The sequence below is a fragment of the Phytophthora cinnamomi genome, assembly GCF_018691715.1.
Source record: "Phytophthora cinnamomi strain GKB4 chromosome Unknown Contig99, whole genome shotgun sequence".
In the NCBI taxonomy this organism is placed as follows: Eukaryota; Oomycota; class Peronosporomycetes; order Peronosporales; family Peronosporaceae; genus Phytophthora; species Phytophthora cinnamomi.
In genome coordinates this window covers 1-20,363 of record NW_027151032.1, presented here as the reverse complement: position 1 = coordinate 20,363, position 20,363 = coordinate 1, and the positions used below count along the sequence as shown (strand labels likewise).

Sequence of the window (20,363 nt, the reverse complement as noted above, 5' to 3'; positions counted from 1 at the left end):
AGTACGTCAGTCGCGATTCCCCTCCGTGCCCGGCACTCCCTCCACCCCACGATGATCCTCCCCTCGCTGCTGCGGACGGCTCGGCGCCAGGCCGGCGTCGGTGCCGCTGCCGCACAGAGCTTCGCGCTACGCGCCTTCTCCACGCCCGCACGCAACCCGGCGCACGCCTCCTGGACGGACGACGACAAGGCCTACTTCCAGCAGCTGCTCAAGCCCGAGAGCGTGCTCACCGACGCCGACGACACCGAGGCGTACACCATGGACTGGCTCAAGAAGTACAAGGCGCAGAGCAGCCACCAGATGGTGCTCAAGCCCAAGACCACCGAGCAGGTCTCCGCCATCCTCAAGTACTGCAACGAGCGCAACCTGCCGGTGGTGCCGCAGGGAGGCAACACGGGCCTCGTGGGCGGCAGCGTGCCCGTGTACGACGAGATCGTGCTGTCCACGGGCTCCATGAGCAACGTCGTCTCGTTCGACGAGGTGTCGGGCATCTTGGTGTGCGAGGCCGGCTGCATCCTCGAGAACCTCGACAACTACGTGGCCAAGCACGGCTACATGATGCCGCTGGACCTCGGCGCCAAGGGCACGTGTCAGATCGGCGGCAACGTCGCTACTAATGCCGGTGGTCTGCGTTTGTTGAGGTATGGCTCGCTGCACGGTACGGTGCTGGGTGTTGAAGCGGTGCTTGCGGACGGCACCATCATTGACTGTCTGAGCACGATGCGGAAGGACAACACGGGCTACGACTTGAAGCAATTGTTCATCGGATCGGAAGGAACACTGGGAGTCATCACGAAGGTGTCGATTCTGACACCACCTCGGTCTTCGTCGAAAAATGTAGCGTTGCTTGCCTGTGAAGACTTCGCATCGGTCCAAAAGGCATTTGTTGAGGCAAAGAAGCATTTAGGTGAGGTACTATCGGCGGTGGAGTTCATGGACCGTCAGTCGTTGGATATGGTGCTGTCCCAGCAGGACTGGACGAAAGATCCGCTCGAGACGCCGAGTCCGTACTACGTACTGATTGAGACGTCAGGCAGCAACGCTGATCACGATATGGAGAAACTAAACGAGTATTTGGAGGACGTGATGGGGACTGGAGTCGTTGTCGACGGGACGGTTGCCCAAGATGAGGCACAGGCCCGCAAGCTTTTCGTGATCCGCGAGGACATTACCGTCGCACTTGCTGCGCGTGGGTACGTGTACAAATACGATGTGTCGTTGCCGATTGAGCAATACTACAAAATTGCGGAGGAAACCAGAGAGAGGCTTGCTCCGACGGATGCGAAGGTCGTATGCTACGGCCACATCGGTGACTGCAATGTTCATCTGAACATCTCTACTCTGGAATACGACGACAAGGTGTTTAAAACTTTGGAGCCGTTTGTGTTCGAGTGGACTTCCAAGCATCGCGGAAGCATCAGTGCTGAGCACGGAATCGGAACCCACAAGCCTGAGTATCTCCATTTGTCGAAGTCTGACAGCGCCATCAAGCTCATGCAGCGGATGAAGAAGATGATGGACCCGAAGGGAATCCTGAACCCGTACAAGGTTCTTCCCGAGGCGAAATGATCAAGCCAACGAAGCACGCATCGGAATGGAAGAACGATATATTGTGATTGAACCTCCCTCTCTGTTAAATCTCGATATCCCTCTTTTGCGGCACGCGAATGTGACGCATAGTAGTTCCCTGTTGAGAAGGTTTGAACGGAGCTTGCTGTCCGTACGGCTTGGGGATGCCCAAGTCCTCCGGAATATACGCGTTTGGCCGTGCCTCTGCTGTGGTGTACGTGAGCTGCGATGGAAAGTTGGCGGCATGTGCAGCTGCAGCTTTCGCCTGTTCTTTTGCAGCCCGAAGTTCGTTGTTGTGTAATTTTTGCGTTTGCAATCGCACAAGCTGTTGCTCGCAGTAGGCGTTCGGCGCATATCCTGCGAGAGCACGCTTCTGGCACTCCTCAACGTCGACGGAAGCATCATGTTTTTCTTGCTGGAGCTTCATTGCTGTAGCTTGGTACATTGACAGCTCCGAAACTACAGCCATCATGCGACGCGTAGTCTCTTTGATACGACCTTGGAAATCGTTAACCCGCTTCGCGAGCTCTAAAGTTTCCCCTCGGCGGGCGGATGCCTGCGTTCGAAGCTTGTTGGATAGCCCTGTCACTTCTTCCAGCACAAGTTCCTTTTCAAGAAGCTGTTCTTTTTTGTGGTGGTATCGTTCTTCCAGATACGAAAGTTTAGCCGAGAGCTGCTCTTCATCGGGATCTTCACCACCCAGGGCACGCCATCGGTCGTTGTTTTTAGGAGTTTCCAGGTCACGACAAAGCAACTCCGTGACATCTTTCTCCTGCTTCAGATCTTCCTGCAAGGACATAATACGTTGGGCCAGCTCAGGTAGGTGAGGCAGTTGTCTTCGCGCATTCTCAAGCTGGCGCTGTAGGTCTGCCAACTGGATTTTGAGTACTCGGATCTCCTGGTCTTTGCGGGTTAATCCAGTTTCACCAGCACTAAGGGCCTGCTCCTGTAGGTTAGACTTTTCGTAAAGGATGCACAGCTCGTCGTTACGATCAATGAGCTGCACACCGGTAGCATTTCGGGCATCCACCGCCAACTCGTACTTCTTCTTTAATCGAAGCAGCTCTTTTTCCGTGTGTGTAATGATGCCATTGAGTTTGTCGATCTCGACAATTTGCTGCTCAACCTGCTCTTGCTTTGCCCGATACGCGTCGTGCGATTTGTTGGTGTCGAGGCGTAACGAATCGCGCGAGCACTGTGCTGTTGCATGTGCTAACTTCTCTTTTACGAGTGCCTTATCCTTGGCGAGCGACTCGTTCCGAAGCACCTCTACTTCGTTGTGAAGTATCTTGATCTTCTCTTTCATTTCTGCTAAAGCTTGGGTAGATGCCTGGATAAGGTTGACGTACTTGTTGCGTTCATTTTTGACAACGTCGTAAAGGGCGGAAAACTCGCGCAGGTGGTTTGTTGTCTCGTTCCATTTCTTTGCCAAGTCGAAAATCACAAGCTCTTTCGTCTTGAGCTCCTGTTGAGTTTGACGCTCGGCATTTAGCGCTGACGTGGCTTCGCGAGCTTTCATCTCGCGTTGGGCAGTGAGCATCGTGACCAACTTTTTCTGCTTGCTTTCCTCCACTAACCATTGACCGACCTCTGCCTCGAGCTCTGTAACCTGTGTCGATAAGGATTCGAGCTCCGCACTTTGTGCTTTCTCTCCATCCTCTTGTTTCAAAAGCGGGCGATTAGCAGATCGACCTGCTGCTTCACATCCAGTTGTCGCTGGGCTTGATCTTTGTTTTCAGAACGTAAGGCCGACACTTGATGCTGCACGTCAACTACTTGAGCTCGGAGATTAGGCAGCAAAGCCTTGTTACTGTCCAGCATGAGAATCTGCTTTTTAAGTTCGCGCTTCAGACGGTCGTAGTCTTTTTGCGCCTTCCCACACCGCTCGTTTTCGCGTCGAGCTGCTAGATCTAGAGCCTTTGCGCGCATATCGAGTCGTGCCTTCTCACCGAGCCGCATCATATTGACATTCTGCTCCTCACGAAGATGCAGTGTCACGTGATCAACATCTCTCTGGCGTTGATCGATTGTCTCTCGATGTACATCGAGTTTTTGAGTGAGTTCACGCTGCACCTCGTCAGCGTCATGTAGCTTCGCAGCAGTAGACTCCACAGATGATTGCAACTCGACACCTCGTGTCTTGTCCTTGTTAGTCTCTCTCTCTAAACCAGCCACCGCTCGTGCAACGACATCCGCTTGCTTCTGCATGCGATCTGGGTCACCCTGCAGCTGGTTCAGGCGCTTCTGCTCCGCCGCGCTAGCTTGTTCTAGACGCGCATTTTCTTGGTGCAGGAAGTCCAGACGCGCCAAATACTCGCGTTTGCGCTGCGTGTCCTTTGCCAGCTCAGTGTCTAGGCGGTGGGTCTCGTCGCTAAGACCCGTAATTTCAGTCGTCAGCTGCCGCACCTCGGGCTCAATGAGCTGTGCATGGGCAGCGAGGATGGCCTCCTTCTCCGCCACCAAGTCGGCGTATTCACGCTGCAGCTCTGTGATTTCAAACGTCAACACTGCATCTCGGTCTACCCCCTCCGCTAGTTCCTTCAGAGCCCGGTCCTTCTCGCGCTCTACCGACGAGAAGGCCGCCACCTCCTCGGCCTTGCGGATGGCCTGCTTCTCCACCTGGATCTTCTCGCCGAGGAGGTCTCGGTTCAGCGCCTTGGCCTCCTTCAGCAGCTGCTTCTCGTGCTTGTACGTGGCCAGCACGCACGAGTGCAGCTTGGCGTACTTCTCCTTGTGGAACTGCAGCTGGTCCAGCGTCAGCATGTCCGCCTCGAAGTACTGCTCCAGCAGGCGGAACGCCGACGCGCGGGCCGACATGTCGGAGGCCTGGCTCCCCAAAGCAGAGCCAGGTGCTACGCCACCGCCGCCAACAGCAGCGCCAGGCTCCGCATCTTCCAGCTCCTCTGCGTCCGCCAGCTCCTCGTTGTTGTTTCCGACGGCGTTGCGCGTGTTCCCGAGGCTGTTGCTGCTCGAGAGCGTCGGCGAGCCGGACCCAGGCCCAGCGCCGTCGTCGTCCTGCGGCTCAATCATCTCCTCCGCCTGCCTCCTGCCGTCTACAACGGCCGCAGCGCTAGTGCCGCCATCGCCACATATAGGCCGAGTGCGCATTTTCCCAAGTTGAAGTGAGTGACCATCACTCTTGTCCGTCTCTGATAACGGCGTGGTCCACGTGAATGTACCCATTCGGTCGTGCGACATGTCTATCTCAACACTCATATCCAGCACTTTGCGGTCATCGAGACCCAGTGCGTGGCGTCATCCCCATCACTTCTTGCCTGCCTGTGGACGAGCGCTTGTCCTCGCGCCGTCCCCCCCTCCCCACTCTCCTCTCCTCGCCCTCCTGCTCGTCTCCGTATGTCCGTCTCGGGCGTGGAGATTTGCCGTCGCAAGAGCTGCACCAGACTGGACGCCGAGTGGAGCTGCGGCCGGCCGCACGCCATGGAAGTGCGCAGCGTCACGGTCGAGGACCTGGACGAGTACGTCGCACCCGAGGACGCGTGGGCCACGGACATCACCGCGTCTGACTCGGACTGCAGCAGCAGCAAGGTCGCCGCCGTGCACGCGCCGTCCGAGTTCGACGACGCGCCGTTCGCCGTGCACTCGCGCGAGATCCGCACCATGTGGACCGAGCCCGACGCCAGCGACGTCCAAGTGCGCGGCAGGACGTACATGGACGACCAGGAGAAGGTTCCTGCCGGGAAGGCCATGGGCAAGCTGCTGCACGTGGATCTGTGGAAGTTCGAGACGGCCGAGGAGCGCCACCACGTCGCTATGAGGGAGGAAACACGACCGAACAGTGTGCTGGCCTACTGCCGGGAAACGTTTCCGGAATCGCGCGTGTTCATCGTGAACATTGAGCTGCCGAACGCCGACAACCTGAGTCTGGTGTTCTACTGGCTGTTGCCGCCGGCGCCGCAGAACCCCGAGGAGGACGAGAGTGCTGCTGCTTTCCACCGACTGCTGGACAGGTTCTGCGACGAAAGCGACGACGAGTTCCGTAACAACCGCTTCAAGCTGATTCCGAATCTAGTGGACGGCCCGTGGATCTTGCAGACGCTCGTGCCCAACCGCCCAGCGCTTACGGGCACGAAGCTCACGCAGCACTACTTCCGACGCAGCAACTACTTCGAGCTGGATCTGGATGTGGCCTCCAGCACCACGGCACAGTACGTCGGAGCGATGTGCCAGAGCTGGGCCAGCTACCTACAAATGCACCTCTACTTGACCATCCAGGGTGAGAACGAGGACGAACTACAGGAACGGGTTCTGGGCGGCGTCGACGTTTCGTATTTAAATCTCGAGCTCGCGACGGAGTTCAGTTAGCAGGGTAGCAGAGTACGCCTCTTGCTGCTGTGAACTTTAGAGGCTATAAACGTGTGTACACAACGATGAACAAACGAATCAATTCGCTGGCATCTGGTACCTGAATCATCTGGTTGCAGCGCCAGACGCCTGTTTTGCGAGTTTTTCCTGCGCTCTGCGAAGTCTGTTGTCCAAGTTGAGCACTTCAGACATGGATTCCATGAGCTCACGCTTGGTTTTGTCTAGCTTTTGCTGCATCGCGGCTTGCTGTTTCTCGAAAGCTGCCAGTAACTCGGCTTCTTTAGCTGCGGCGGCGTCGGCTGTTGCGCGCACTTCATTCTGTAGCTGCACAATAGATGTCTTCGCGTTGCTGAGGGTAGTGTTGGTGTCTTCAAAGCGTTCAAAGGCATCTTGAAGCTGCAGTTTGAGTGTGGCTGCTTCGGCTTCAGCTTGATGCACACGAGACTCCAACTGGTTACGCTGTTCACACGCTTCCGCCGCTAACTTTTCTTGCCGGTTTGCATGTTGAACCATTTCATATCGCGCAGCCATAGCAAGCGTGACTAGACGATCCTTGCGCTCACTCTCCTGTAGATACAAGTTCTACATGTTAGAGGGGGGTTAGATATCGCTTGACTTCTACCAAACCACCTTAGTAAGAGCAGCGATCTTCTTTATTTCGCTTGATAACAAGAGCGACACTCGGTCACGCTCCTACAGCAAACGTAATGTTAGTAACGGGGAAGTACGTGCATACCAGCAGAGACGATCGATACAGTCAGTCGTACGCGCTTCAGTTCGTCTTCACCATCTTGTTGGGCAGCCAGCGTGGTGCTAAGATGCTGTAGTTGTGCAACCGAGTCAGGGCAGTAAATAATGATAATGGCTGAAGCATCAGCTAACCTTGTACATATTGGTCATCAGTTCCACGCTTAGCTTCACTTCTTCAAAAGCCTTGGCAGTTGAGAGCAAAATATCTTCCATCTGAGCAGCGTTCACATTAGAATTTAGAGAAGAGAAACGATGCAAGATAAATGTCGAGTACCTTCTGCATCTTTGGAACAAACCACTTCTTTCCGTTCAGATGAGCTCTCTTCTCCTCTTCAAACTTGGCTTGCAGGTGCGCCAGGTCGTCTTCGAATTGCGAATTCGTGAGCAGCAGCTTTGAGTTTGTACTTTTCAATTCCGCCACCTCACGCTTGAGCTTTTGCATAGCAAAATGCACGTCATCCACCAACATGTCAGACTTTGCTTCGCTGCTGACCCTACTTAGTGACACAGCTTTCGGTTCGGTCGCTAGGCCACTAAAGCCCTCAGTTCCTGCAATAGACACAACTGAGTTCCGGCTTTTAGCAGCGAGGCGCTCACGCTTCTCCTTCTGCAGGTCTTCCAACGCCTGCATTAGAATGACGTAAGTACATCAATGGCAACCATCGCGGCTCAACAGTTAAGGACACAGATATAGTCAACTGATACATCTGCAGGCATCGTTACCAACACAAAGGTACAAGCGAAAAGGATATATAGAGTTGTGTATCCCACGACGCCAGCGCATCTTTTTCAGTCGGTGCATTGTTGTTGCCAAGGCTGTCGTTGGCTAGAGCTTCCGGATTCCTGAATTGTGCGCGACAAGGTGAGCAAACCATCTCAATAATATTCATGTGACGAGGCATTTTATCCTACCCAACTTCGACGTCAAGTTGCTTTTTCTCCTTCAGTAAGTCCTCCGAGATGCGACTCGTAATGTCGCGTCGCATCTCGAAGAGCTCCAGCACCAATGCTGATTGTTCTTGCTTGCCTCCCATCTTCTCCTTCTTCGCGTTCTTATCGAGGAATGCCTTGAGTTGTTTCTGAAGAAGCATACCAGTGTTCGTTCAACATCAAAAATGAGTGTGAGTTGTACCATTCATCACAATACTTGCCGTTTCCTCCTCAATCGCCGAAAGCAGAGCTGGGTCCTTCTCGCCGCTTTGCCGAAAGTATCGGACCCGGAAGTCCTGCAACAGCCGTAGATCAGATCGCAGACAGCGCAGCCGCGAGCCTTCGGCTTCTTCCTGCTGTTTTGAGCTGTAGTACTGATTAGCGACTGCGCGTAGTGCGAGCGCAAGGCGCGGCTGTCCTGCAGTTGCAGATCGATATGCTTTGCTAGAGCTGTCACGTCGCCGCGCCAGCCCCCAGTCTTTTGGCGAGACGCATCGCATCTTTCTTGCTGCAGCGAGATTGCTGCGAGCGCCAAACGTTGACGCGCTTGCAACGGCATCCTGCTGCACGCGCAGCGCAGCCGAGACCTCTTCGTTGAGCTCTTCGAACTTCTTGTGCAGGTCATTCACCTGCGCGTGGCTGCTCTCCATCTCTGCAATTATCTCAACTCTTCTCAGCGTCTGTAAAATGAAGAGGCGTTCTGTACGCGGCGAGTCGGTAAATGGACACTCGTCTCTAGTTCCTATCAATTTTGTTGATTAGATAGATTTTGCTACTCTTACTCTGGTGTTGGGATTGGGATACCGGCATAAATATCAACGCATGTACGCACTCGACGGCAGCTTCCTAAAATTTGCACGTCCGCCGGGGATGCATCGATGCGAAACGCGGTCGGAAGGCTGGCAAACGCCGACACAACCCACCACTCGAGCCGCATCGCCGCATTGGTGTCAGCTCACCTCGTCGCACAGCGACGTTACAAAATGAGGACGAGCTGAATGCATCCAGATCCTCGCTCAGTGTGGCGTCGTGAAGCTCGACATCGTCGTCACGAGCCAGCTTCTCACGCCCCATTGCGAGCTGGGCAAGACGTAAGCGTTCGGCTTCACGAGCACGTTCCTCTCGGGCACGTTTCTCTTCCGCGAGTTTCGCCGCCTGCTCCTGCTCCTGCTTCCGCCGCTCAGCCTGCTCGCGCTCTCCTTCTCCTTTCGCGCTGCTCGGTCTCCCGACGCTTCAATGCCTCTAGTTCATCGGTGCGCTCCTTCTCCTTCTGCTGAATTTTTTGTTGCTTGATCTGCTCCATCGAGCGTGCAGAAAGCCACAACGAGCTTGACTGGCTTCCATTAGCGTGAGGGAGCGGCGTTCCGTTAGGGTTTCTTCTTGGCGAGCATGCTCCAGGCCCCGCGGTTTTCCACGCGAAGAGGCTCGGCATTCGATAGCTGCTCGTCACGAATTTTCTTGGCAGCATCTACTGTTGCAAGCACCAGCCAGTAATGTCAGCACGGGTGTTCACCACGCAGATATTGGCCAACATATCTACTAACCGGCGTGAGTTGAAGCAGAAGGGTCAAGCTGTGACAGACTCGGAGCACTTGAGAGCGGTGGGGACTGTGGCATGGCAGCAAAGAGCGTTAATTAATACGTGACTGGAACCGCAGCACTTAAGACTCACTGGCTCAATTACATCTCACAAACCCACCCTTTCCAGAGGAGCGCCGCCGTCGTCCGAGTCAGAATCACTATCGTTATCACTATCCGAGTCTGACGACTCGGAAGAGCTAGACGAACTCTCCGATGAGCTGTCGCCACCCTTTTGGCAGCTTCCGTATCGGCATCCACGTCTGTCATGGCAACATCTTGGTCCAAGCGTCGATCAGCACCATCCCAGGAGCTGCGCGTGCTCCACTGGTAGCATCACCATCGATTGCCGCCAGTTCACTCTTAAGTTCCTCCTGGCGGTGTCGGATATTTAATGCCGCCACCTTCGCAGACTTAAGTCGCTTGTCAGCTGGCGCCATCTTGGACTTTTAGCCGGGCGCTTCCGCTTGCGGCCAATCCCGTTTTCCTACAAGAGGAGAAACAGTGAACACTTAGTACTGGCGGCGTGTGGCTTGAAGAGGCGTAAGATTCTTACCCTAACATATCCTTCCAGCATTCGCAAGCACCGGGTGTCGAACGCGTTGATGTCTAACTCTACTTCGTCGTTCTCGTTTGCCAGCTTTGCAACTGGAACCGCTTCCGCAATAATCTGAAGGACACGATTGATTTTGTCCTGAGGGAGTAATTTGATATCGGAACTCAACCGAGCCTTGTCCATTTGGCTCATAGGCTCGTTTAACTCCTCCTCTGTCAAATCTTCCATCTTGAACGGTCTGAACACGCAAAGCAAGAAAAAAATACACAGTTAGCACGCGCGCAGCGCGAACACCCATACCACAGAGCAGAAAAGCGTACCTAGCAGCAGCTTTGGTTGGTTTGGAAACGATTGTCTTCGCCATACTTGGTTGAAGTTGCTCCAGAGTTGCCTTTAAACGCCGATGTCTTCCTTCAACGACATGATTAATCCCGTTTCGTCCCCAGAGGCTTGTCGCTTGGTGTTGCCCTTGTTCCCTTGCCCCGAATTTTCTTCGATGTACTGCCGTTGCATTTGTCTTGGAATCCTTCTTGACTTCGGATCCGAGAGCTTGCTCTTGGTCGATAGCTTGACGTTGAGACTCTTGAATCGCTTTTCAAAGTCGTCAATGAGTTTGCGCATAAATGTGTACTTGGCTGTGGGCGGCGTTGTAGAGCATTGCATTCCGGAACACAAGGCGCACTTGCTCCGCGAACGCCGGGGCTGAAGCCAGTTCCGTTGGTCCGAATAGTTCCGAGATCCATTGGTTCCTTTGATAACATGGAAGTAATCTGGGGACACCCAGCAACTGGATCTACCGGAGCCAAGAAGGGCAGACTTCGGATTAGACATCAGACCCTTCAAGATACTGAGGCACTTCTTCATGCTCATGGGAGCATGGTCCAGATCGAGAATATTGTCTCGTAGGTGCGCCGGAATTGAACGCTTCCGCTCGGAGCGACCCAATACCAACGACGGCGACGAGTAGTCCGGACATCGGCGTGCCGACCTTTCGCGGCGCGACAATAGTAGGACCGGCCAGAGGGGTCACGATCTTGACAACGTCCGCAGAGGCCGTGATAGCAGCGCCAGGGGCGGAGATCGAGAGGGCCTTCACTTCGCGCTTCACCGCCGGGTAACCGCCTCGCGCTGCCTTTGTGCGTCGCGGCAGCGTTTCACAGGATCCTTCGGCTTGTACACCTTGTACAGACGCAGCTCATTTGTCTCCTTGTCTAAGAAGCCGGAGCGTAATAGCCCGAATCGGTTCTCACCAGCACCTGAAACGATAAACTGCGACGGGTTGCTCGCGTCGCACAAAGCGGATTTCCACGTCGTTCTCCGCCACGGTCTGGTGCTTGCCCCATGGCCTGGATCTGGAAGGACCCGCTGTATTTTCCCGAAAAGGCATCGCCGATCGCACATTCCGCATCCGTTTCTGTAGCCCACCACCGGCGAGACATCGCTGACGGAGGTATTTGTCGTTCTTGACGACCGCGCAAGCGCTGATCCGACATCGCCGGATGCACGCTGTCCGCGGCGCCGGAGCACGGGATAGAGACGTCTTCCTGCGACTTCATCTCGAACGGCTGATGATGCCGTTAGCCAAACGCGGCCTCGCTCATGCCCCATACATGCCGGACCAGACAGCGCGCTTGTTCGGATGTAGTACTTGCCGACCAGCAGCGGCGCGTACCGCAGCACTCTCGCGCGAAAGATCAGGCACGGACTTGGGCTTTTGTTGGCAGTTGTAACTTTCTCCGCCTTGACCGACACTGACGCAGGCGCTACAGCATTGCTGCTCGTATCTTTGGTCGCGGGCGGATGGGCGGTGGACTCTGCTGATCGCGGCGGGGTGCCGGTTTTGGTCTTCTGCGCCTGCTGCTCGACCATCATGACGCACACGCACGCTGGCGAGGCTGGTGGCTGCGCGTCGGGCTGGCGCTGTCAAGGTCCCCTCGGGCGTGCCCGAGGTCCACGGGTGGCGCTGTCGCTGGGGCTCACTACTTCAATGCGCGCGGTCTGGAACACTGCGCCTTGTCGCCTTTCTCGGCCTTGTCGGTTGCCGCACCAACCCCGAGGATCGTCCAGCGTTGGGTCGCCTATAGGGCTGGCGCCAGCTTGGGCGAAGCCGGCCGCGTGCTGCTGCTGCTGCTGCTGGAGGGCGCTCGCGGACGAGACTGCGGTTCGTCGGCAGGCGCGTCACGGGGACCGGCGGCGGCGGGGGCTGCTGGGGCGCCGGGTCCGCGGCTTTGCTCTCTTTGAGGAATGACCAGTTGCCGCGGCGCGCGAATTTGGACAGCCCGGGAGTGACACCAAAAAAGAGGGCGGGGCGTGTATTCGGGGTCCGCCTGCCACCGCTCGCTTGCTTTCGAAAATGACTGAAATTCGTTTCTGGGAAAGGAGAAAGAAACGCCGCGGGCGAGCGGGAAAACCTCGGCGACCGGCCGCCGCACTTGATCCAGTATGCGCATCTGAAAACCCTCGATCGACTCCCAAATCGCCTTTGGCGGGTTTGGTCAACCCCGCCAAAGCCGATCGAAAGCACCTGTTTTCGCCGTTTTGGGCCGAAAGATGCCTCAAGACCGCTAAAGATCCGAGACAGCCTGGCCTCTACAGCTGGCGGCGGCGGTGAACTTGGCGGCGGTGGCGTCACGTCTTGCCAGCGACGGTCTCCGCTCGTGCTTTTGTCGTGTGAAGCGTCCCTGCGCGTGCTCGACTCGTCGTCGCCGCATGTTGCCGCGCTTGCAGCCGTTTGGGACTTGAACCAGATTTTGAAACCCTCCCAGTCCGGTCTCAAAAAGACTGCGCCGAATTATCGCTTTGTGCTGCCGATCCCGTGCTCGAGCGGCGCAGTCTTTCCGGCACGGCCAGAAAAGCCCCTGCTGTGGCTTCCCACCATCCATTTCCGTACCCAGCAAAGAACAACCGTTCGAGAAGGACCAAAGCGAGCGAGACGATGGCGGCGGTGGCGGGCGGCGGATGAAAGCCTCGCGGTGATCGGCGGACGGCCCCGCCGAGCGTAGGGAGGACGAGTACAGGTGCAGGTGGCGGGATGACGATGGTAGGCAGCAGGCAGCTCGGCCATGGCCAAGCAGGAGCGAGCACAGCATTACGGCTCACGCCCAAAACCGCCACTCAAAATGTCGCCACGGGTTACGGTGTTCTTATAGAGGGAGTTCCGCCCACTCGCTACGAGAACATATCATTTCAACTTGCACGTGACCAGTATCAGGCGGCCGCGTGTGATTGTGCTGTGCACGACGGACACTTTGCGTCGCAGCGACGGCTTTGGGTACGTCCGACACTTATGCAGCGGTGGCTGCAGGCCGGCAGGCCAGGCGGGGTTACGGGCGGGTTACGCTGTGGGTGGCCACCCAAAGATCGCGCCGTTTTGCAAAGATCCGATTACCGATTCCTTCCAGATTTTGTCCACAAGATCTGCTGCTAGTGTAGCACTTCAATCGCCCGCTGGGACGCTCACTGCTCCATTAGCTCTTTAGTTGTCGGGCTCGAGTCTGAGGCTGACTCGCGTGGCTGTAAGGACACCCTCCCATTTTTACAGCTTGGGGCTCAGAACGCCGGGTTCCGCACGAGGTCCTGCACCATGTTCTGTGGTGGACTCGTTCGTGCCGCCGCCGCCGCCGATCTCCAGTGTTGAGTCATGCCACAGGCGCTCCACGTTGTACCGCCCACGTAGCCGTAGCCGCCCAGCGTCTGATGGCGCGGTCCGCGACGCGCTTCGCCATGTCGCCGCAGTAGAGCTTCACGCCGTCCGTGTCCACGCGGTTGCCCACCGAGTCTAGCTTCAGCTTCCTGCATTCCACCGTCCATGCGCAAACGGATTAGATGTTAGTAAAGCTTCGCCTTCACAGCCTCAGTCAGTGTACACCCATTTCAACCCACCTCGCCGTAAAATACGACATACGCCATCCAGTCCAACCGCGTAGGACTCCGGCAATGTTCTGGATCTGGCCAAAATTGTTCAGTAATATCGGCCTTCGCTTCCGGCGTAGTTACCGCTCCAGTGAGCGCCGCGCGATGCCCAGGACCATGGCCGCCAACGTCACGCGCTCGATCTCAAGGTTGCGCATCATGCAGAGCACGGCGCCGCCCTCGAGCCCACGATGTTCTCGACTGGCACCTTGCAATTCTCGAACACCAGCTCGGTAGTGTTTGAGGCGCGCATGCCGCACTTGTCCTGATGCGCTGGCCCAAAGAGAACTCTCGAAGCCTTTCTCCACGAGGAACGACGAAAAGTCCTGCTTCGCCTTCCCCGTGTTGCCAGTGCGAGCATACACCAGGAAGGTGTCGCCCAGTTCCGTGTCATTTAGGGCACCGTTCGTAATCCACATCCCGGGATCATTGACGAGCATCAACAGCACCACACGTAAGACTCCTGCCCCCACCAGACTAAAATGAGTGGAAATTCACCACCCTAAGAACAACACGTACTTGGTTCCGTTCAGCAGATAGTACTGCCACACTCAGACTTCTTCGCCGCCGCATGCCCAGCACATCCGTGCTGACGGAGGGCTCGCTCATAGCCATGCTGCAGATCTTGGCGCCCGAGCAGGCGTCAGGAGGTACTTCTGGCATTGAGCGTCCGATGCATTGCGCGCAACGTTGTTCACAAACAGCATCGAGTGCGCCAAGAAGCGACAGACAGAAGGCCGGGTCGCTGGACGAGAGCTCCTCGTGTGCGATCACAGCCGCCAGAGCGTCCATCTCCGATCCACCGTACCTGTCATAGCACCAGTCAACAACATGTTAGAGCCAGCTACCAGCTGCTGAAACGACTCAATATGAGCAGCAGCACGCACCTTTTCTGGTGCAGTGATGCCGAAGCCGAGCTCTCCCAGCCTTCGGAAGAGCTTGATGTTGAACTTCTGCGCGGTCATGCTCCAGCGCCTGCGGGTCCACCTTGTCTTCACGAATCCGGTCAGCATCTCCCGCAGGGCGCCATGCTCCTCCGTCGGCGTGAACAGATCCAGCTCGCTGCTCGATCGTTGGTTTTGCACGCATATCTCGGTCAACACCAGCGTTCCTCCCTCCGAGACTTCCACTACGAGACAGCCACGCACCATGGAACGGAGGAGGCCGCCGTCGGTCGCGATACGCGCGGCGGCGGCGACAACCAAAGGCTGGCGGAGTTGACGAAGCATATTGATATGATGCACGGAGAGGGAATTGGCGAGTGACGTCAAAACTTCAAGCGTCGGGAACCGTGTGCGCCACATCAACTTGAAGTCAAGGGCAACAGCGATGATTTGCTGTCTGTATGCCTGGTGCTGGTCGAGCCAATAATACCCGGAAACTCCCCATACTCCGCCGCAGCGGGCGACACGATGCTGACCGCCGCCGAGTGGTACGGTAGGACTTCGTTGCAAGCGTTTGAGTGAGTCGGCCAAGCTAATGGAATTGATGTGTGTTCGCAGCGAGGGCCAGAGGTTCCAAAATAATGATGAAGACGATCCGTGTTGTTGAGTGCTTCCGGTTCTACTTGTTCAACAGTTCCCAGCATATTGTCGCGGTTTTGGTACAATAGTTGCCTGTTGCAGCGATGAGGAAGATGAATAAGCTGCTCGAGGGTCCGCAATCGCCCCCAACAGGAAAATGACGACAATCGCGGCGGAGCTTCGAATCGCGTGCGACCCGCTCTCGAGCAGGTAGCAACACCAGCCACCGCAGTGCTGGCAGTATTTATGATCATTTAGACGCTCTGGAGAGAATCTGCAGCAGGGCAGTTGCCCCTCGATCACGAGTCGGGCATCGTCCGCACCGTCACATCGTGCAAGACAATCGAACAGGAGACAACCGAAGGAGTTTGCCTGGGGAGAAGCATAGACCCACAGTGCCAGCGAGTCGGCGACGGAGAACACTCGCCATCGCGTTCTTGTCGCTCGACTTTCAGTCGCCGACGATAGCAACAACTCGCACCAGTACTACGTCGGCATAAAGGAGAAGCTGGCAACCATTACGATCGAGTTGAATGTGAGCAAACTCACTGGATAGTGCATATGGCTGTGGTAAGATCGAAGGCTAATGGTGATCTACTTTTCTACCTTCTCTATGACAAGACAAAGACAATCGAGCTGCTGAAGATGGCACGCAAAAGGACGCCGCCAAGACGCAGCAATTGCTAGCAGATGCTGAGCATGGCAGCGCAGGAGCTACAGCAGCAAGCAGCAAAGTTCAACAAGGAGCTGAAAAATGATTTCGCACAAACCCTCGTGACGGACAAAGTAAGTAGTGGTTTGCATGGCTAATAACCCGGTGAATTCCCGACACTAATGAATGTGTGTAATGTGTTAGTCTGCATTAGCAAAGCGATGCGATGAATTGCGATAGAGGCCCAGAAGGCAAACGCGAACGCTGCATCGAAAGCTGAGCGCTAAGATGAAGCTCAAGGACGCCGAGGTACGTGCAGGAAAAGGTTCGTCGAGATCAGTGGATCGTAAAGAAGACCGAGGAGATCAAGAAGTCCACCGGACAGGAGCCCGACATCCAGCTCATTCTAGCCAAAGGCAAGACAGACTTGAGAAGGCCCGTGACGCTGCCAGCGAGGAACGACGGAAGCTGCAGCAACAGCTCGAAAAGGAGCGTGAACTCGCGTTGCAACGACAGAAAGATGACTACGAACGCAGCTGGTCGAGGCGCGTGAAAAGGAGCGCGCGAAATTGATGACACGGTTAGACGCCGCTGATGCCGAGTTGCAGCAGCAGCTCAGCGCTCAACGCCGACGATTGCAAGAGGAAGCAGGGCAACGCGGAACGAGTTATACGCCGAAATTCGAGCAGCGAAGCTCACCAATGCAAAAGAGATGCGGACGAGCTGAAAGATGCACAAACTCCAGGGCCGCGGCTGAGAAGCTGCAAAAGGAGAAGCAGGACATCATGTCGAAGTATGAGAGCGAGTTCATGGCGCTGAGAGCAGACCAGCGTCGAGTGTGAACAGTTTAAGGCACAGCTAACCAGCAAGCTGCGGGACGAAATGGCTCGAGAGAAGCAGGAACTGGAGAAGCAAATGCTGAAGACCCGCGACGCGAGGATTGAGCTGGTGATCGAGAAGCTCCAGGAGGAGAGTAGGCGCAAGGTCGAGCGCGCCAGGAGCGCAAGGCGATCCCATTGATGGAGAAGAACCGCGAGCTGCACGACAAGCTGAGCAAGCTGGAACGTCTTCACGACGAGCTGCGGCGCGAAAACGAAGCGCTCGGCCAGGACTTGCGTCAGGCCGGCGACAAAACGAGCGACTTGGCACGTCGTCTGCATCGAGAGCGGCGGCAGCACGAGGACTCGATGGCGCAGCTGGAGAAGGTTGCAGCGGCCTCCAAACCGACAGCGAGTACGCGCAGCAGCAGCAGAGCGTCGATCACTCGCTGCGCGAGAAGCAGGCCACCTGGAGAGCCACTTCCAGCAGCAAGTGCAGAAGCTGCGCGACGAGCACGACACCGCGCTGTCAAACCCGCACGAGCGCGCGTCAAGGCGACCGTAGCTCGTAAAGACCAGGCCATCGCCGACTTGTAGGAGGAACTGCACATTCTTGCAGGTGAAGCTCGACAAGAGCCATGCGCTCATCGAGGAGCAGCGCCTGCAGCTCTTTAGTCAATAGAGCAGCGTATCTTCACCCGCAACGTGCACTTTCAACTCATGGAGCGGCGAATGAAGGCAAATTGAATAGGATTCCATTGGGAATAATAAGAATAAAGGGCTGTCACGGCGACGAGACCAGTCCGCGGCCGCCGACGATCACGAAACTAGTAACATACTGAACGAATTGGGCGCGTGCGTAGCTTACTTCTTGGCCGCCTTGGTGATCTTCTTGGCCGCCGACTTCTTCACCACTTTCTTCTTGGTGGTCGTGGGCTTTGGCCGACACCTTCTTGGTGGCCTTGGTGGCCTCTTGGCGGCGGGCTTTAGCCGTCTTGGTGGTCTTCACGTCTTGGTGGTCTTCTTTGGTGGCGGGCTCTTGGCAGCAGACTTTGGCGGCCGGCTTCTTAGCGGCGGGCTTCTTAGCGGCAGCCTCTTGGCCGGGGCGGCGGCCTTCTTGCGGGCGGGCTTGGCGGTGGCGGGCTTTGGCCGCCACCTTCTTCTCCTCGGCAGCCAGTTTGAACGAGCCCCTGACGGGCACGAGCTTGCCGGATCTCGACGCCGCGCTTCAGCGCGATGTTCAGGCGCGACTTGGAGTAGCTGGCGCCCTTCTTGGCGGCCACGTAATTTGTCGATGGCATGCGCGACGAGCCCGAGCGCTCCTTGAGCGAGAGCACGGCCTTGATGAGGTCGTAGTAGCCGGGACCGGCGTTGGCCTTCTTGGTGGACGGAGCGGACGGCATCTTGGTGAAGTTGGGGCTTGGGGTGCGACTTGAGCTGGAGTGGGGAAATTCCGTTGTGTTCGAGGCTTTTCAGCCCAAAATCTCCTTTCAAGTCGTCGCACCGTGTCTTCCGACAGGCCCGTTGAAGTGTGTGACTCGCGCCTGTATGGGCCCGAAACTCGCGCGCTTAAATTCAAACCACTTTTCAAAGCTCCGCCAATCAGCGCGGTTCGCGAAGACAGGGAGAAAACTTTGGTTTGCCTTCCGCCAATCACGACCCGCGGTGCAGAGACGCGCCGGCTTCCTCGCGCGCGCTCGTCGAGGTCAGTCGGGAACGCCAGTGAATACACTGGCTGTTTGAACGGGGATGGAGGGACGCTCAAAGGGAGGGGGGTCGTACGGAGAGCACCCTGAGTTAGTCTGTGGAATGCCACGCGGCGCGAGCGTTCTCGGCCCCCAGCGAGCGCCGCGCCGCGCGCGCACGTGTACAGCGAGATGGTGGCGTGCTGCACAAGGTGTTTCGTGTCGGGCTGGCGCGCAGCGTCTCGGAGCCCGCCACGGCTGTCTCGCCCGATTTTCCGATCTCCATTTAGCGCGGTCTGACCCATAAATGCCACCCGTCCCATACTGACCCATTGAGCTTCATGGGGGGCCAACGGCGACGGGGCCTCTAACGGCCGCTATAGTCGATATTGTACAACGAAAACTGCATACGAGTACACAAGACGTATGCGTTACCCCCTATGCAACTCGCATCGACCAACTCGGTCTGGGCGCGCTGTAGGCCCGTCAAACAAACCCTTCTTCCATTCCCATTTCCGTCACGCGTGGGCTAATCGCGGACACCTCGCTTCGAGCAAGGAAAGGCCCGTATGAACACGGCCGTTTCTCGATCGAGCACTGCACTAGGGCAGAACAGTACGATACGGAGCTGCACGCGCATTCCCAGGCTCCAGTTCGTCCCCTCGCCTCGTGCACAAGCGCCGGAGAGCGCGGCGAGGAAACCTTCTTCTGCCTTCCTCCTTCTCACTGCCCTATGTACTGGAGAGGCCTCAGCCCCGCCATCCTACACCATGCCGAAAACCGCCGAGTGCTTTACTACACAGCACGCGATGCTATAGAGGCCTTTGTTCAGATATCGGTCAAGTGTCGATGCCTCCCTACGGCGAGCGAGGTCATCGCCAATGCCCTGGCTACTTCATCGTTTTGTGCGTTGCCACATGAGCTTTCCCAACGAAGCTCCTCGCAAGAAACAGGGCTCACCGTTTAAAACCTTGAGCGCGCTTTATGCAAGGCTGTATCATTTATCTCAGTAGATTGCGCTCACGGCTTTATTGCAAAGACGCAGCAAGTGACCTGTGTACGAGCAACTACACCACACCGTCGCCCTGTGCGCTGCATATCACTTGAAATTACTACAGTAGCAGCATGCTTAGCCACCATAACGACTATGAATCACGTGTCAATAAGCACCTTCAACGGAGCGAGACAGCAAATTGTAAACGAACCACATTAGCGAGCAAGTGTCTTCAAGCCATTCAGACAATGGACTCAAGTAACAGCAAATCCACCCGTCAGCACAGTAACGTACCCGCAATTGCATATTGACTTCATCACCTACAACGCGTCACAACTGAAGCTGCTCGACGTTGGCAATCACTATACGGGCCGTGACACCCTTATCTACTCATACACGTTAACTCGGCGATATTCCGGCGATAGATGGAAGATCCCGTGTTTTAAACCGTGGGTAATTGCCTCGATTAGCGGCTTGCTTGGAGGCGCGGCGGCACGCACGCCGGCCATAGATGGCCACTCCGAAAATCCTCGGCCTCGACTCCTCAGCGCCCATGCTCGCCCGCCGCTTCCTGCTCCAGACCTCGCGCGGCTTCGCCACCAAGGCCGCGGCCGGCCAGTGGCTGGCCAGCGTGTTCATGGGCCCGCTGACCCGATCCTCGGCCTGACCGAGCGCTTCAACAAGGTGAATCCTCCCACAAAGCAGAGGACAAAGATCTCCTCATCGCGTAGTCTGACGCCCCGCCCTCTATCTAATACAGGACACCCGGCACGACCCGCGCAAGATCTCGCTGGGCGTCAAGTGCTCACGTGTGACGAGACGACGGCAAGCTCGCACAGCGCCGTCCGTGCAGGGAGGCCGAGACGAGTTCCATCATGGCCGCCGGCAAGACATAGTGGCGGTACGCCGGCATCGCCGGCATGAGCGACTCTGTGACCTGTCGCTGCAGTTCGCGTACGGCGACGACTGCGAGGCCCTCAAGGCCGGCCGCGCTCACGGGCGTGTAGACCATCTCCGCGCCACGGGCGGCGTCGCGCCCGGCCTGGCGAGTCATCTCGTCGCCGTTCCTGGCG

The 20,363-nt window shown here is 56.6% G+C and overlaps 10 protein-coding genes across 10 annotated transcripts; 3 read left to right on the top strand and 7 right to left on the bottom strand.

Annotated features, from left to right (window-relative positions):
* Positions 1–51: 51 nt before the first annotated feature.
* On the top strand, positions 52–1,569 carry IUM83_08347 (D-2-hydroxyglutarate dehydrogenase, mitochondrial precursor; the record flags this gene model as incomplete). Its single annotated transcript, XM_067932713.1, has 1 exon — positions 52–1,569. One exon carries the CDS (start codon positions 52–54, stop codon positions 1,567–1,569), a length of 1,518 nt encoding a protein of 505 aa, XP_067783408.1.
* A 64-nt stretch (positions 1,570–1,633) lies between these two features.
* IUM83_08346 (MBO2, coiled coil flagellar protein) lies at positions 1,634–3,088 on the bottom strand (the record flags this gene model as incomplete). Its single annotated transcript, XM_067932712.1, has 1 exon — positions 1,634–3,088. The coding sequence occupies one exon, from the start codon at positions 3,086–3,088 to the stop codon at positions 1,634–1,636; it is 1,455 nt and encodes a 484-aa protein (XP_067783409.1).
* Positions 3,089–3,718: 630 nt separating this feature from the next.
* Positions 3,719–4,599, bottom strand: IUM83_08345 (MBO2, coiled coil flagellar protein; the record flags this gene model as incomplete). The annotated part of the gene is made up of 2 exons (XM_067932711.1): positions 3,719–3,723; positions 3,792–4,599. The coding sequence occupies 2 exons, from the start codon at positions 4,597–4,599 to the stop codon at positions 3,719–3,721; spliced, it is 813 nt and encodes a 270-aa protein (XP_067783406.1).
* A 324-nt stretch (positions 4,600–4,923) lies between these two features.
* IUM83_08344 (Ribosome functionion factor 1) lies at positions 4,924–5,892 on the top strand (the record flags this gene model as incomplete). Its single annotated transcript, XM_067932710.1, has 1 exon — positions 4,924–5,892. The coding sequence occupies one exon, from the start codon at positions 4,924–4,926 to the stop codon at positions 5,890–5,892; it is 969 nt and encodes a 322-aa protein (XP_067783407.1).
* Positions 5,893–5,997: 105 nt separating this feature from the next.
* On the bottom strand, positions 5,998–8,222 carry IUM83_08343 (uncharacterized protein; the record flags this gene model as incomplete). Its single annotated transcript, XM_067932709.1, has 8 exons — positions 5,998–6,459; positions 6,523–6,585; positions 6,660–6,713; positions 6,775–6,855; positions 6,917–7,267; positions 7,380–7,485; positions 7,555–7,721; positions 7,794–8,222. The coding sequence occupies 8 exons, from the start codon at positions 8,220–8,222 to the stop codon at positions 5,998–6,000; spliced, it is 1,713 nt and encodes a 570-aa protein (XP_067783455.1).
* A 717-nt stretch (positions 8,223–8,939) lies between these two features.
* IUM83_08342 (Transcription initiation factor TFIID) lies at positions 8,940–10,070 on the bottom strand (the record flags this gene model as incomplete). The annotated part of the gene is made up of 6 exons (XM_067932708.1): positions 8,940–9,043; positions 9,117–9,180; positions 9,272–9,413; positions 9,555–9,637; positions 9,707–9,944; positions 10,027–10,070. The coding sequence occupies 6 exons, from the start codon at positions 10,068–10,070 to the stop codon at positions 8,940–8,942; spliced, it is 675 nt and encodes a 224-aa protein (XP_067783566.1).
* A 3,274-nt stretch (positions 10,071–13,344) lies between these two features.
* On the bottom strand, positions 13,345–14,769 carry IUM83_08341 (Isovaleryl-CoA dehydrogenase; the record flags this gene model as incomplete). Its single annotated transcript, XM_067932707.1, has 4 exons — positions 13,345–13,498; positions 13,703–14,081; positions 14,176–14,426; positions 14,483–14,769. The coding sequence occupies 4 exons, from the start codon at positions 14,767–14,769 to the stop codon at positions 13,345–13,347; spliced, it is 1,071 nt and encodes a 356-aa protein (XP_067783410.1).
* Positions 14,770–16,812: 2,043 nt separating this feature from the next.
* On the top strand, positions 16,813–17,208 carry IUM83_08340 (uncharacterized protein; the record flags this gene model as incomplete). The annotated part of the gene is made up of 1 exon (XM_067932706.1): positions 16,813–17,208. The coding sequence occupies one exon, from the start codon at positions 16,813–16,815 to the stop codon at positions 17,206–17,208; it is 396 nt and encodes a 131-aa protein (XP_067783411.1).
* Positions 17,209–17,395: 187 nt separating this feature from the next.
* Positions 17,396–18,014, bottom strand: IUM83_08339 (putative histone H1; the record flags this gene model as incomplete). The annotated part of the gene is made up of 2 exons (XM_067932705.1): positions 17,396–17,801; positions 17,863–18,014. The coding sequence occupies 2 exons, from the start codon at positions 18,012–18,014 to the stop codon at positions 17,396–17,398; spliced, it is 558 nt and encodes a 185-aa protein (XP_067783401.1).
* A 2,081-nt stretch (positions 18,015–20,095) lies between these two features.
* Positions 20,096–20,363, bottom strand: IUM83_08338 (uncharacterized protein; the record flags this gene model as incomplete). Its single annotated transcript, XM_067932704.1, has 1 exon — positions 20,096–20,363. A coding segment is annotated over one exon (268 nt), but the record flags the coding sequence as incomplete, so codon positions are not given.